We start from the raw sequence: 14,716 nt of genomic DNA, 5'->3' as shown, positions 1-14,716 counted from the left end.
TTGTTTTCTTCCATCACTGGGTCAGGCACTCATTCGTAAATGAAACTTTGGCTCTTTGCTTTTCAGGGCTGCATCCCAGTATTTTATCCTAGGATACATTATTGGTGGAGTACATGGTGACATTTGTCCCAGTAAGATATTGTTCAACACATTAAAGATGATTAAGATCACTCATCCTTGAAAGCATACTAATGTTTAGAAATCTGCATTGTTAAAAATGAAATGTCAGAATAAAATGCTGATAGTGGCAGGTTTAAAATAAGACTAATTAGCTTACTGGGCAAGAACTGCATATGACATAGTTTTTTTAGTTGTTAAAACAGTTTATTATTGGGAGAAACATGGGCTTATAAAAGTAAAACCAGGTCAATTATACTATTAGTTATATATATAAAATAAAAATATATATTTTATATATATAAATGGTTCTGAAATTTCTTTGTAGAGGACAGAAAAAGAAAACACTTTTATTATACAGTTGTATGAATTTTTTTCTATTTTTCATAAACTAGAAGAAACATAAAATTCAACAAAGTGCAAATGTATCTCCACTGAAATTAAGCTTTAGATGTACACTCAACTAGTGGGTAACTAATAAAAAGTGCATCTGTGTTGTTCAACTAACTAGTTAGTATTTCATGGTAAGGAATTTTCTAAAGCATAGTGTGTACTAGATAACTTGTTCCCTAGCTTTGAGAAAAATCTATGTTAAGTGTTGTTTATACTGAAAATAGTCCATAAATTTTTCATTTTATTTTGTTTCCCAGAAAGTATTTCCATTATAACTACAAATTACTCAGACATGTTATTTTAATTTGACATGCATTTAAAACATAAAATAATTGAAATTTCAGAAAAAATAAAATTGTTTTCAATGTTTTTCCTTCTTGAGATTGATTTTGAGACTCTTAAAATAAGAATATTAATCAATTTTAAGCATTTTAGTATTTAGTTAATCCATGAAAATCAAACACCTTTGGATTTAGGTTTTAATTCCTCTTATTACTAGATTCATAATTCAATGAGAAAAAATTCCATTTTTATCCTATGTTGGGTGAGGATTGGTGACTGAAAATTAAGTAGATAATAATTGATAGGTCTGAATTCTCTAGTCATTTATGAGCTATCAGACAGTTTTACCTCGCTGAGCTATATATTTACAGCAATCCGCAAAGCCACCCATAGCAGCATAATGAAGTGGTGTGTTCCCATTCATTCCAATCAACCCCATGTCTCCATTGTAGGCAAAGAGAAGCTTCAATATCTGCAAAATAAACAGGGAGTGGAAAAATAGGAATGCTCATTTACTACAAGAAGATTGGCAGCTAGACCTGTGCTATCCAATCTATTGTCTATTACCACATGTGGCTGTTGAAAATTCAAACTGAAATGAATTTTTAAAGTTCAATTCTTTAGCTTCTTAGACACATTTAAAGTGCTTAAAAGCCACCTATGGGCTAATGAGCTGCTGAAGTATAGAAGGTTTTCATCATTGCAAAAAGGTCTGTCAAGCTGCCTTGTTGCAGATGACAGAAACAGCCAGGTACCAGTAGCTATCAGAGGCATAACACAGCATTGTTCTAGGTGGCAGGTGTGTTAAGTGTGATAGTCAACTACATAGAAAAATATTACTGGTAATATTCAGTGAATAAGTTAGCAAATATATATATATATATATATATATATATATATATATATATATATATATATATATAGACAAGTTAGCAAATGCATAAAACTGTAAAGAGCTAGGATACGTGGTCAGAGTTAAAGTTTTACATTTGGAAAAATCAAGATAAAACAATGTAATAAACTTAGAAAAAAATGCCTGTCTTAGTGTAACCTACATGAAGGAGAGAGAAAAGAAAGAAGTCTTTAACAGTCAAATTTAAAGCAAATAGCAATTATTACATCAAAAAAGCCTCCTTTGGCAGCAAAATGAGCAGCATGGTGTCTATCATTGTCAAATGTATTCACTTCACCTCCTCTTTCCAATATGCCTCGAACTATGTCCACCACCCCTTCTCTTGATGCTTCCATCAAAGCCGTACGCCCTGTGGACTGGACATGAAAGAGATGAAATGCTATTTTTATTTTGATGCATGAACCATGGTCAATACAAACATGGATTGAATTCACTGGATCTTGGTTTTATGCTAAGACATTTAATGGTCTACATTTTTATTGTTTGCACCTAAAAAGGAGGAAGAATTCAGTCAGTACTGTGTATGACTATATGAAATGGAATTTTAAAGCTAGAGTCAAGGTTGCTCTGCATACCCCAGTAAGAATGTCATGCAATCAAAGCATATTTCTATATAGAAAGAAGAGTAAAAAATGAAGAGGGTGGACAGCATGTTAAAATTAGGCAGCATTTGTGTTCTAATGAGAAAAAAAATCTATTTCTGAATGTCTGGAAATGATAATTACAAAACCTGAAAACCCCAAATTAGCCAGCTCAGGAGAGGAATCAAGATATGTATATGAGAGGCAACAGAGTTTTCTTTTTATGGAGATACATTTTATCGGGTGCCAATGATACCCTTTCTATTTGCTATAAAGATATTTTAACAATATGAATGCTTAGGACCAATTTACCAACACAATTAGCGAATAAAGTATAGAATGGCAGGGACGTAAAGACAATGAAGTGTATCATCTTCAGCACTTTGTATAGACATGAACAAGCTAACAGGACAATTTTACCATGTCTCCCCCACCGAAACCATCCCTGCCTTTTTCCCTATTTGTTTTGTTCTGACATAGGGTCTCCCTGTGTAGCCCTGGCTGGTCTAGTATGTGTAGACCAAGTTGAGGTCTGCCTGCCTCTGCCTCTCAAGTGCTAGAACTAAAAACATGCACCACCATGATGGGCCCCAATTTTACCATGATTAAGTGCAAAACAAAATAAAAGAAACAACTCCCTTCAACAACAAACCCAACCACTTGACTGTGTAATATAGTAGAATAAAGAAATATTAACCACAGGGATAGTCATACTGAGTTGATAGCATTAGGATTGGCTCCTTTCTCCAAAAATGTCAGGCATATATCCTTCACATCATGTGCTTCTTCACAAGCTCTGAGGAATACTGGCTTTCCTTCGTAGGTGACGTTGTTGACATCTGCACCATGATCCAAGGCAATCAGTGCACAGCGATAATGCCGCTTTGTGGGTAAAATGCAGTAAAACAAAACACCTATAGAAAAACAGTTCCACAATGAGAATTCCTTGTCCAGTGCCAAATGGCTAGTCCTGAACACATAATACATACACGTGACATTATATGGACTCCACAGGTTTTATTTAGTAATATACTTATACATATGCATACACTAATAACTAATGAATGAAAAAAGAGGCCATAAGTTTGAAGGAGAGTGGGGAAATGGTAGAAGGGAGGGTTTGGAGGGAGAAAGGGGAAAGGAGAAACATTGTAATTAAATTAAATTAAAATCTTAAAAGGAAAAAAATTATTAAAAATCTATATATATTTGAATCTGGCAAAAATGTAGGAGAATTTAAAAGTCCATAAGATGTGTCTTTGACAAGGTTAGAAAATATTTACAACTAAATCTTACAGGACTTGAGCTAGGGAAGAACTGGAGCACTGATATGTGTGTCCTTGTTGGCCCTGGGATTTGACAATTTGTGGTCCATAACCCATGTGACCTTTCAGCTCTCCAGGGCTATGTGAGCCAGGAAGTTTCTTGGGTATGATGAGTTCCATTTGAACCCATGGTTATAGAGAGTAGGCTCTGGATTTCATAGCAGTAAGAAGAAAAACCAAAGCCACTCTACCATCATGATAAATCACTTTGTTCCACCAGAAAGAGGAAAATGTTATATCTTCACACCTGGGACCTCTAACATACTCTATATCAACTACTCTATGCCAAAAGTGTACTATATACCAGATATTGTTACAATTCTGACAGAGTGGTTGTAAGCAAGTTGTAGACAAATAAAAGTTAAACTCCAAACAGACTTTGTAATGAGCTTGCCCCCAAAAGAAGCTTCCTTCATTCAAAAATGAACAATAACCCCAAGCAAACAAGTATGTGAACTATGAAAAAGACAACATAAGATAGGGAAATGGATAATAAAAGTAGGTAAAGGGACATTCTCAAAAGACCACATTAATGAAAATGATTGGCTAACCTCTTTTTAATATTAGCAAAGAAACTAAAAATAACTCATTTAAAATAATTAATGCAAGGACAAACACCAAAAAAGACTGAAGAGACTAGAAGCCAGACAGAAAAAAAAGATAGGACTGAGCCAGCAGGACTCAAGGGAAGATATTAATGACTGAAAGTCACATTAGAAATAGGGAAGAGAAGAACAGAGCCTGCACCAACTGTGGTCAAAGGCAGAGAAAAGTCATGAAAATGTAAGCGGTAACTCAAAGAGAAGCAAAGATGACTCGACATGTATTTTAATAACGAAAGACAACACATGTCAGAAAAACATCACAGAGGTACAATGATAATTTTGTGAATGAGAAACCTGAATCTGAAGATCAGAAGGGAACACTGAACTTCAGAAAACGTGCTTAAGAACAATGAACATGAGGTAAAGCCAGGTGAAGTAAGTGTCATATGGGTAAAAACTCAACTCCTGTCTAATGTGAATCCAGGCTATTTCCAAGACTTTCTATGGTGGCATTGCAAGCAAGAAGATCTTTTAAAAAGGGAAAAGAAAATACAAAAATTTTATATCCAGTCAAGCTGCTGATCATATGCAAAGCCAACACACACATGACTAAGGATGTAAGAAATCAGTGAGAGAAGTCCAAATGAATGGGTTCAAGTACCTCATTTAAATTCCAAGTTTACCAATAGGTCTACATGTGCATAAGAGTTTCTGCCATCTCTTCAATCATAGAAATAAAGCTAAATTGCTGAAGGAATTCTAGGTACAGATAGATAATTTCATTATAATGTAGAAATTATGTAACAAAAATTTGGAAGGGGAGGGAAGAATAAATAATATAAGCATATGATATTTCTCCATCTTCTGCTGGAAATCATGATACTTAAAGAATATAGGGAGATAAAGGAAACAAAGTATTAATTGAGAGGATGAAGGGATTCATTGGAGAGCTAAGTGATTATAACTGACCATAAAACTGAGTGGTGGGAGGTTCTTATAGCAACATGATTCTTCACAAATAGAATCAATGGATAACAGCAGTAGAGGATAACAACTCACAGTTTCAAGGTTGCAGAAAGCTAGCAAGTTAGCCATTAAGAAAACTAAAAAAACCATTAGTTTTATAAAAGTAAAGAAAAAACCCTAGAACATAAAACACATAGGAAAATAATTTTGTATATATACATGCACATACTATAACTTCATAATATAAAATAAAATGACAGTTCTGAAGCCTAATTTATGGACACTTAGACACATACAGAGTAGATAAAAATTACACTATTGAAAGTGAAGTTATATACAAAATAAAGCCCTAAATATATTGCTGTGGGATGTTCTGTATGCCAAATGTGTTGCTCTGATTGGTTAGTAAATAATACACTGATTGGCCAGTAGTCAGGCAGGAGGAAGTATAGGTGGGACAAGGAGGAGAAGAATTCTGGGAAGTGGAAGGCTGAGTCAGAGACACTGCCAGCCGCTGCCATGACAAACAGCATGTGAAGATGTTGGTAAGCCACCAGCCACGTGGAAAGGTATAGATTTATAGAAACAGATTAATTTAAGATATAAGAATAGTTAGCAAGAAGCCTGGTACGGCCATACAGTTTGTAAGCAGTATAAGTCTCTGTGTTGACTTGGTCGGGTCTGAGCGGCTGTGGGACTGGCGGGTGACAAAGATTTGTCCTGACTGTGGGCCAGGCAGGAAAACTCTAGCTACAATATACTTCATATAAAACGACACACCTAAAATAGGATTACCCAGAAATTTGGAAAAACAAAGATGAAACTAAAAATAGAGTTCAAAGATAAAGGACGTGTCTAGCTACCCTGGGTTTTATCCCCAAACTACAGAAGAATTTAGAAAGAAGGAACGGAGGAAGGTGAAGCGGGAGGGAAGGAAGGAGGGAAGAATGGATATCTGGATGGAGAGCCAAAGACATAGTTAAAAACAGAAAATCAAAATTTTCTAATATATACAAAAAAATATACAGAAAGTAAGACCTGAGCCAGAGGGTCAGGGAGTTTGCTGTGATAGTGTGATAGTCTCTTAGTGATATCAGCAGCTACACCCACAAAGTCACCAAGACGACTGTCAAAACATGAGCTGAACCAGAAAAACACCAATTGGCATGCCAAAGACGATGGGGAAAAGCCCATAAGGCCTCAACCCTACACAAAGAACTACAGGCGACTGAGGAAAGTTGTAAGCAGGAGAGATGGCTTTGCTCAGAGAAGAGTACACCAACTGGTTGTCCAGTGCCAAATGGTCAGCCCTTAAAACATGCACACAAGTGACAGTACATGAATGGAACAGACTATATTCTGGAATGTACATGTAGAGACATACACACATATGCATGCAATAACAATGAGTGAAGAAAGAAGCCATGAATTTGAAGGAGAGTCAGAATGGATATATGGGATGGTTTGGGGGGAAGAAAGGGAAGGGAGAAATATTGTAAATACATTATAATCTCAAGAATAAAATACAACTTAAAAAGGAAGTCAGAGCTGGCCAAAACAACATAACAGAGAACCAAACCAAATCAAACTTTGAATGTAATACTAAAATTTCTTACAGAACCCTAAGGTGCTTGTGAAGTGCATGTTTTGCAGTAGCCTTTGTAACTCATATTTCAAAGCCTTTGTCATAGCCTTTTAATGACTATTTAAATATTCTGTTTTCTTGTCCTGTAGAAATACCATGCAGCCAGTCAAACTTCAAGCACCAGGAAGCAGGATGTTAATATCAGAGATTATCCTGGAATAAATAAAGCGGTGGCCCCCTAGCTGAGGATGTGCAAGCCAAATAAGGCTCCCTCAGAGGGAGAAGACAGGGGCCTTGTATTAATAATGAATCAACTTACAAGGTTACATTTCTTTTAATTCATATTTTGTTTCTCCCCATGTTACTTATATTGTTTTTCCCATATATTTCCCAGTCCTTTATTAACTTAGTACTAATTTGAACGAGTATAGATGTTACCCATATGGCTGTTGTATTTGCTATATTTATTTGACCTTGTTCCCAAATTTACTCTTTAGATTTTTACGTTATATAATGTCTCATTCTGATAAGCATCTGACTTACATACCTTGTTTCCAAAAGAAGAAAATAAACTTTTCTTCATTACAATGCTTTTCAGTTTATTCTACACAACTTAAAGTATGTTTGATACCATGTGGAACGACTGCTTCACAGTCAAATACACACACAAAATTATTTTGACTTTGTCCCCACAGGAACAAAAGAAGATGCCTCAATTTGTTTTATTCAATGGTTATCTAATGAATTCAGTAGTGGGACCAATTTTACGTGTGTCATTTTTAACATCCCTGTGATTCTGTAGTTCACAGAAGGCACCTCAGGAAATGGCATTCTATGGAACTTTGGGGTAGGCAGGTTCTCACCGTGTAGCACTGGCTCAACAGGGGCTCGCTGTGTAGGGCAGCCAGGCTGGCCTGAAGCTCACTATATAGACCAAGTTGTCCTCAAACTGCTGTGATCCTTTTGCCTCTGCTTCCTAGTTGTGGAGATGATAGGCATGGACCACTATTCAACCATTATCTGAAGCTCGAACAGTTGTGCTTTCAGTATTTAAAAACTTAAACTGTATTTGACCTCTAAATGTATCTGAAGTTTATTTTGCTATGTGGCTCTATTGAAAGCCATATATCAAATATCAAGTTAGCAGTGAGTGATGAAATAAATTTTCCTTCTGTCAGAAAATATTAACAATGTAAAATGGGATTCATTTCTTCAGTGTAGATTAGTGTCAATGAGTTTGTAGTTGTGGCAATCTTTTGGGACAACTGACGCAATCTACCATTTTATATTGAGTCTGTTTGTAATTATTTTGTTAATTTTCATGAGGTTGGCTCAACTATGACCTGGACTTCAACTAAGCAAAAATCCCCAGACCATGTTTTGAGACAGACAGCTTGTCAGTGGAATTATACATGTAATGATTCTCAACAGCCATGTGTAATATTTCAAGTTACATTTCCAAGTGTATTAAAAATTGTCCTTACAAACTTGGCATTTAAGCAAAATCTATCATAGTTTTCTCAGGATCTCAAATGCAGTCCTTTCTAACCTGGAAACCAGACAGGACAAAATCCACCTAAAGTCCTAAGTCTAACACCATCATGTTCTAAAATGTAAGAAATGCTTCTATCTAAACAAGATTTTACCCTTCACTATAGATGGTTATAATACTGGCTGCGTGTGTAAAGTTGGAAGCTGTCCTCACTTGAAAGACTCTGCCAAGCCAGACATGGAGGTCCCTACCTGAAATTTCACTATCTGAGAGCTTCAGGCAAGATGATAGAATTCAAGGTTAGCCTGAGCTGAGACCAGTCTCAAAAATTAAACAAAAAATATAATAAAAGAAACTATCAAATATAGATCAACCTAGTTGCTTTTAAATGAGTGGCTTTAAGAACTCATTTTCATATGATATTCCTAAAGTGTTTCAGGTTATGAAGAAGCCATATATTTGGGTACAGCAATGGGAACTGAATCTTTTACTTAAGATCTTATTTCACATCTAAAGCTAGGAAACTTTCTTGATTTCTGGCTATAAAGTGAACATGTTCTGCTGGACAGAATGCTGGAGCTTTACCTTTTCCTTCATTATCAACTATTGTCATATCTGCTTTGGCTTTGGCTAAGATTTCCATTGATAGCTCATGGCCCAGCTCCGCAGCTCTCATTGTCGGCGTGCAGCCCATGTGGTCTTGCACATCAGGGTGAGCGCCAAGTCCAAGGAGAAAGCTAACCATGTCAATGTCATTGGAAACTGAGGCTAAGTGGAGAGCACTAAGTCCATCAACAGGTTCAGTGAAGTTGATTAGCTCAGGGTATCCAAGTCTGGTCAGCTTCTCTATCTGCTTCTTGTCTTTGTTGCGAACACACTGAAGAACTCTGTAGATCTGTAAGTTCTCAAGTCTCTTGTCTGCTAAAGCCATGTTAGACGTTCACTTCTTAATAATGCTTTCTGGACTAAGACAAAAACTATAGAGCAAAAAGGGAAAACAAAGAAAGGTTAACTGTTACTGTTATTTTTATTAAATTACAGTATTTTAAAGCTCAAAAAATGAGATTTTTAAATATTATAATTTAGTCCAACCACTTCTAGAAAATATACATAACTTAAAAAATGCAGTTTGTAAAACATTAAAATATTTCAGTTTTCCAAGAGTAATTAGTTCTAGTTTGTGTGGTGGTTCCCTTGTCACACATAACGTCTCCTCATTGCCATAGTGTTTACATTTGCCATGAAGAAAGTGAAGTGGCCGGGCGGTGGTGGCGCACGCCTTTAATCCCAGCACTCGGGAGGCAGAGCCAGGTGGATCTCTGTGAGTTCGAGGCCAGCCTGGGCTACCAAGTGAGTTCCAGGAAAAGGCGCAAAGCTACACAGAGAAACCCTGTCTCGAAAAACCAAAAAAAAAAAAAAAAAAAAAAAAAAAAAAAAAAAGAAAGTGAAGTTAACTGAATTGCCAACACGAGGATATGGGTTCCCATCTGTGGCTCACACCAGTATTTCCCCTACACTGAAGTGTACATATAGTTTAGTCATGTTCATGAAGAACCTGAGTCTATCGGGCTGTGTGAGGCGCCAAAGGTATGAGGGTACAGAAGGCATGAGTGGTCACAGACAAGCATTGGAGAAACCAGGACTGTTTATCATGCAGGGTTGCCTCCTCAAAGGAGACAATTTAATAGCTATTTTCCACCCAGAAGGCTTGGAGTGAATGTTGTTAATTACCTGGTGACTTTGCTATTTGTAGAGCCAGACATTACCCAAATCCTCTGGAATGGTTATCCCAGACTCTTCTTTCCCTAAACCTTACCTTTAGCTTTGTTTCTTAGTCAAGAGAACCCATCCTTAGGGGAGATGTCACATGTACTTTGTATCCTTCTGACCTCTATAGTATCTCCTTCAGAGACCACAACAGATCTTCGGCCCTTAAGCTATAGAACCCATCTTCATTGTAGAGATCACATGTACTTTGCAAAAGAATTTTAATGTAGTCATGCCTTAAGCTTTATTGTACACATGGGATCGGGGATAATTGTTGTTACCAGGGAACTTTTTTCCAAAATTGTACTGGATTTAAATATGTCTAAAATAAACTGACCTGGTATCAGACTCCAGAAGTTTTGACCCTGCACTAAGTAAGTCGTGGTGACCCAGGTTTCATTTTTACCTCACCCAGAACATTTCACTGCCAGACATGACACTTGCTGAGACCCCTGTAGGAGGGATGATTCTTACATCATCTTAAGTTTGGTTAAGGCAGCTATGTGGAGGAGAGACAACCACAATTTTCATAAGTAACATCAATGTTAAATTGAGCACTCTAATGTGTAATTTCACCTCCTTAGAAAAATTATCAAGTTTTTCTAGAAAAATAATCATTTGATTGAATAGTAGGCCTTGATTATAGATATGCTCAGCTTGCTCATATCTTTCCTGGAAAAAAAACACCCCATTACCATATGAGGAACTAATTTTAAGTAGGGGCTGTCGTTCTGCCCCTAGTCAAGTCCCACTGCAGTGAACCATCTATCTCCACGTGTACTGAATTGCTTAACTGTATACACCTAGGCGATGCTGGCCAATCAGCATCCTGAGGGCTTTCTCTAGCAGAACTATGTAGAAAGACTGTCACTACTGAAGCTACCAAGCAGTGGGTTTTGCACTGGGGCTATTGCAGAAAGCATACATTCAAATGATGAGGACAAATTGATAGCAAGAGCTGTTCCCTGGGCCTCACTGTGTCAGAAGTCCAGCCACCTGCATCTTATATCAAAAGCTGCATGAGAAAAATCTAAATCCCTTCTTCTGTATGTCTTATCTTGGCACCAGGCAGCTAGTTGTATGTCTTACTGCTTCCATAACAACCCCTACATTCCATTCTCTATTTAACATCTACACTGGACATTTTCTATTTTACTACAAAATCAGCAAGTATACACATTCTTTTCCCCCACCACAATCTGCTACTTCAGCTATATGTTCTAGGGTAGTGAAGTGTACCATGTGATGCTTCGTTCCTCCTTCATGTCTCCATAGGCAACCAGGCTAGGCCCTGTTTCCTGTTTCTTCCTTTATCACTGCCCATTCCTCTACTGTATTCTTTCCTGGCTCTTTTTTATGACATCTCATTGTTGGAGTGTCTTGATAGGCACAGGGCCCTTTTTTCATCCTTGGGAACTCTGTGACTAGCGCCATCTCTTGACCTTTTTCTCAATTTTCAGCTTTTGATTCTTCACTCTCAGGTTTACGTAGCCCCCATGAGCTCTCCCCAGAGTGACAGAAACTATTACCCATCTGTATCTGATGGGCTTCACTAACATGTCATAGCCAGGGGCCAATTGATAGATTCTGGGAGAGAAGGAACATTTCTCTTTCAGGTTGTGACCCTTGGTAAGTTGTCTATGCTCCAGCAGATGGCCCTATACTCATGCATATACAGTAACACTAACTGGACAAAGTGGAATACTAAAAAATAAAGAAGATGACATGAAGGGAGACATGTTGGGGGATATCCAGGGGTAACTGAAAGGGGGAAATGGAGGGTGGATAGTCATAATATATTCTGTATATGTATGAAATTCCCAAAGAAGAAATTACTTTTAGAAAGAAATATGGCCATTGCAGAATGTATAATACTACCTTGACCTTCTCCACTTCTTCCCATTTCTGATAATGGTACCAACAGCCATAACATACTCAGATCAAACCACTAGAGTTACGTCTCATTATTTTTCTTCTTCATATATAACCCCACTCAACACCTAACAGCAAATCTCATGACCTCTGCCACCAGTGTATATCTTGACATCAACCCTGCACTAGTGTCCTAAGCCAAATCATTGCCAGACTTCCAGCTTGTCTAAGTACTTCTCTAACAGATCTATACATTCCATTATTTAGACAACTTAAAGAAAAAAGTCCTTTTAAAATGTAGATCAGATAAAATCATAACACGCTTTTGACACCAAAAGTTTTAGGATGATTTTCTAAAAATGCAAATTGTGTGTTCAATGCCCAAACATTCACCACCTAGGGGCTACCAATAAGATTACCAATACTTGCTTGATTTCATATCTACCCATCCCTTTATCCACTGATTAAGCTCAGTTTTTGATGCAATTGAAGTAAAGTGCAGACACATTCTAATATTCTAATATACATACCCTGAACTTGAATCTATTATGTATTTGTAGTCCTTCTCACATTTTGGCTATATAATGAAATGAGCAAATATTAAATTTGCCAGCCTGGTCTACAGAGTAAATTCCAGGACAGCCAGTGCTACAAAGAGAAACTCTGTCTTGAGAGAAAAAAAATAAAAGAAGAGAGAAATATATTTAATTCCATTAGAATCTGGTCATCATGGAACATAAGATTTATAATACTGTTATTTCTCTATGCCTTAGAACCTGAATTACAGGAGATATTTAATGAGTACTTTCTCAATGCTTAACAGCTCCAAGTTAAAAGAACTGAAGAGGAAGCATGAAAGAAAGCACCCTGGTTTCTGGTTTGATCCACTAGATACCTGTATCTGAAATGGGCTGCTCATGGTGGGCTCCACATTGGTCAGGCAGAGTAGAGAGCCCTTCGGCATACTGAAAGGATAGACAAGCTGATATCCACTTTTGAGACGTCAGGGGAGATGTCTGATCCAGGTCCGTGGTGGGTTATGAGGTGTTCAGCAGTTACAGGGCAGCTGAAATGGAGTCAAGAGCAACCATCAATACCAAATCCAGAAGGCCAAGCCGTTTCTTGTCCTCAGTCTTCTGCACTTCTCCCCTTTCCTGCTGAGATATCAGCCACCATATAGCTGAGAAACTGATGTCCTGCTTCCTTCCGGTAGGCCTTCTCTCCCCTTCTAGTCTATCTCTAACACATGGTGGACTAGGAAACCAGAAAATGGAGTTTGTTTAAACTTTTGTACAAACAGACTTTGAGTAAAGCCTGGGTCCATCACCCATCTGCCTTTCCAGCATGGCTTACTGACACACATTTCAGATGTATTCATAACTCACTTGTGGAGTAGTGTCATACTACACATATAGACACATATGTATGGAATAAGACAAAATACTGCTAAATAGTTTATTGATTATACTGAATCAAACCTGCTTTATTTGTGAGGACAGGGACTCCACAGTCAGACACTTTAATATTGTCTGATTCCATTCATTAAAAGAAAAAATACTCCCCGCAAACACAAACCACAAAAAACTGACATCATGATTCAATCAAGCTCTGATAATGGGTTCAGCAGGTCCCTAGTCAGTCTCTGGGCTGGAAGACAGTGGCATGTAATTACAGTGTTTTGTCTTGAGTCCTTTATTTGGAGTCTGAATATTCTTAAATTATATAAAATACCCACCCCCCTTCCATCCCTCCCTTCTCCTGTATGCTTTCAGATGATTTTTCAGAAACATTTTCTTTTCATGGCAAGATGCAGAGACCTTTAAATTCTCCACAAGGTCCACAGTATGGGTGGTGCATTAGAAAAACGGATGAAGCCACACTTGACAGAGGAGCTTAGGAGAGGGGAATCTACTCTTCTGTATCCGTTTCACCCATTGGTTGCATACTTGGACAGGTTAACTAGACTAGTCTGTTTTCAGTGACTTCATCTGTGAACTGGGGATACACAAAAGTTGTCACTTTGTGGGGCTAACTCAAAAGGAAATGTGAATTCTTGCAAAATACTTAGACAAGTCCTTCAGGGCAGGCTGGCTACAAATAATCACCAGCTCTGTGGGTTTTGTTTCAGCCCACCCATAGACAACGGTGTACATTTGTGGGTTTCTCTCCGTTGCCTTCAGTTTTGAATCCCAGAAAAATCCAGGAATGAGAAGGGCAAGTAGAGATGTCATTTCACAGCAAAGGGTAGGGTATCAATCTCACCTTCTCGTCCTAGAGGCGATCAGAAGCAGGATCTCTCAGAGTAACTGCGTCCCTGGTCTTGTGAGGGCCTCAGGCCCCTGTTCTCTGTCGCCTGGGACTGGCCCGAGCCAAGGCCTCAGGCCCCAGTATTGAATGGTGTCCCTTCGGGCAGAGCAGGCCAGCCTGCGCGCAGGCAGCAGCCAAGAGTGTGTGTGTGTGTCCGCCAGCGTGCGACCAGGTGATCATAGGGGGCGAGCTGCAGCCGCCAGGCTGGGCCCACTGTGAGCTTCACCCACGCACAGCCTGCTGCCAGGGCAACCACTCAGGTACGCCACAGGGTGGAGCTTGCCCTAGGCCCCGCCCACCGTGGGCGGCAGAGGTGGTTTAGCTCCAGCTAGGATGCTCCTAAACCTGAATCTTGGGGGTGGGGCACCAGGACTGCACCCTTCCATTCTGTTCGCCCACCTCCTGCCCTCAGTCAAAAAATAGAAAAGTGAAGCTGCGTGTGGTAAATAGTAATAATTAAATACACAATAGTTTACTGAGTAATATTAAGTAAAAGTGAAAAATGCAACAAACTGTACAAACGAAAAATGATTTTTTTGCTCATACATTCCTAAAACTATTTATACACAAA

The 14,716-nt window shown here is 38.2% G+C and overlaps 1 protein-coding gene across 4 annotated transcripts in view; it reads right to left on the bottom strand.

Moving 5' to 3' along the window:
* The window catches only part of Ankef1 (ankyrin repeat and EF-hand domain containing 1), a 42,596-nt gene extending 28,217 nt beyond the window's left edge, over window positions 1–14,379 (bottom strand). For 2 of the 4 annotated variants that reach the window (XR_008214895.1, XM_052723279.1), the window contains exons 1-6: window positions 14,101–14,379; window positions 12,734–12,904; window positions 8,785–9,176; window positions 3,001–3,200; window positions 1,912–2,061; window positions 1,141–1,264 (exon numbers count right to left, since the gene is read on the bottom strand). Coding sequence is in view for 3 of the 4 variants with exons in the window: in XM_052723279.1 (XP_052579239.1) it covers window positions 1,141–1,264; window positions 1,912–2,061; window positions 3,001–3,200; window positions 8,785–9,130 (820 nt within the window). In the remaining variant the exon portion in view is untranslated. Of the gene's footprint in view, window positions 1–1,140; window positions 1,265–1,911; window positions 2,062–2,983; window positions 3,201–8,784; window positions 9,177–12,368; window positions 12,505–12,733; window positions 12,905–14,100 lie in introns of those variants that run through there. The other 2 variants (XM_052723281.1, XM_052723282.1) reach the window with 2 other exon arrangements.
* Window positions 14,380–14,716: the final 337 nt, after the last annotated feature.

The sequence above is a fragment of the Peromyscus californicus genome, unplaced genomic scaffold, assembly GCF_007827085.1.
Source record: "Peromyscus californicus insignis strain IS unplaced genomic scaffold, ASM782708v3 Scaffold_7__1_contigs__length_154581171, whole genome shotgun sequence".
NCBI lineage: Eukaryota > Metazoa > Chordata > Mammalia > Rodentia > Cricetidae > Peromyscus > Peromyscus californicus.
The sequence above is the reverse complement of the archived record's forward strand: the minus strand, read 5'-3'. Positions and strand labels throughout refer to the sequence as shown.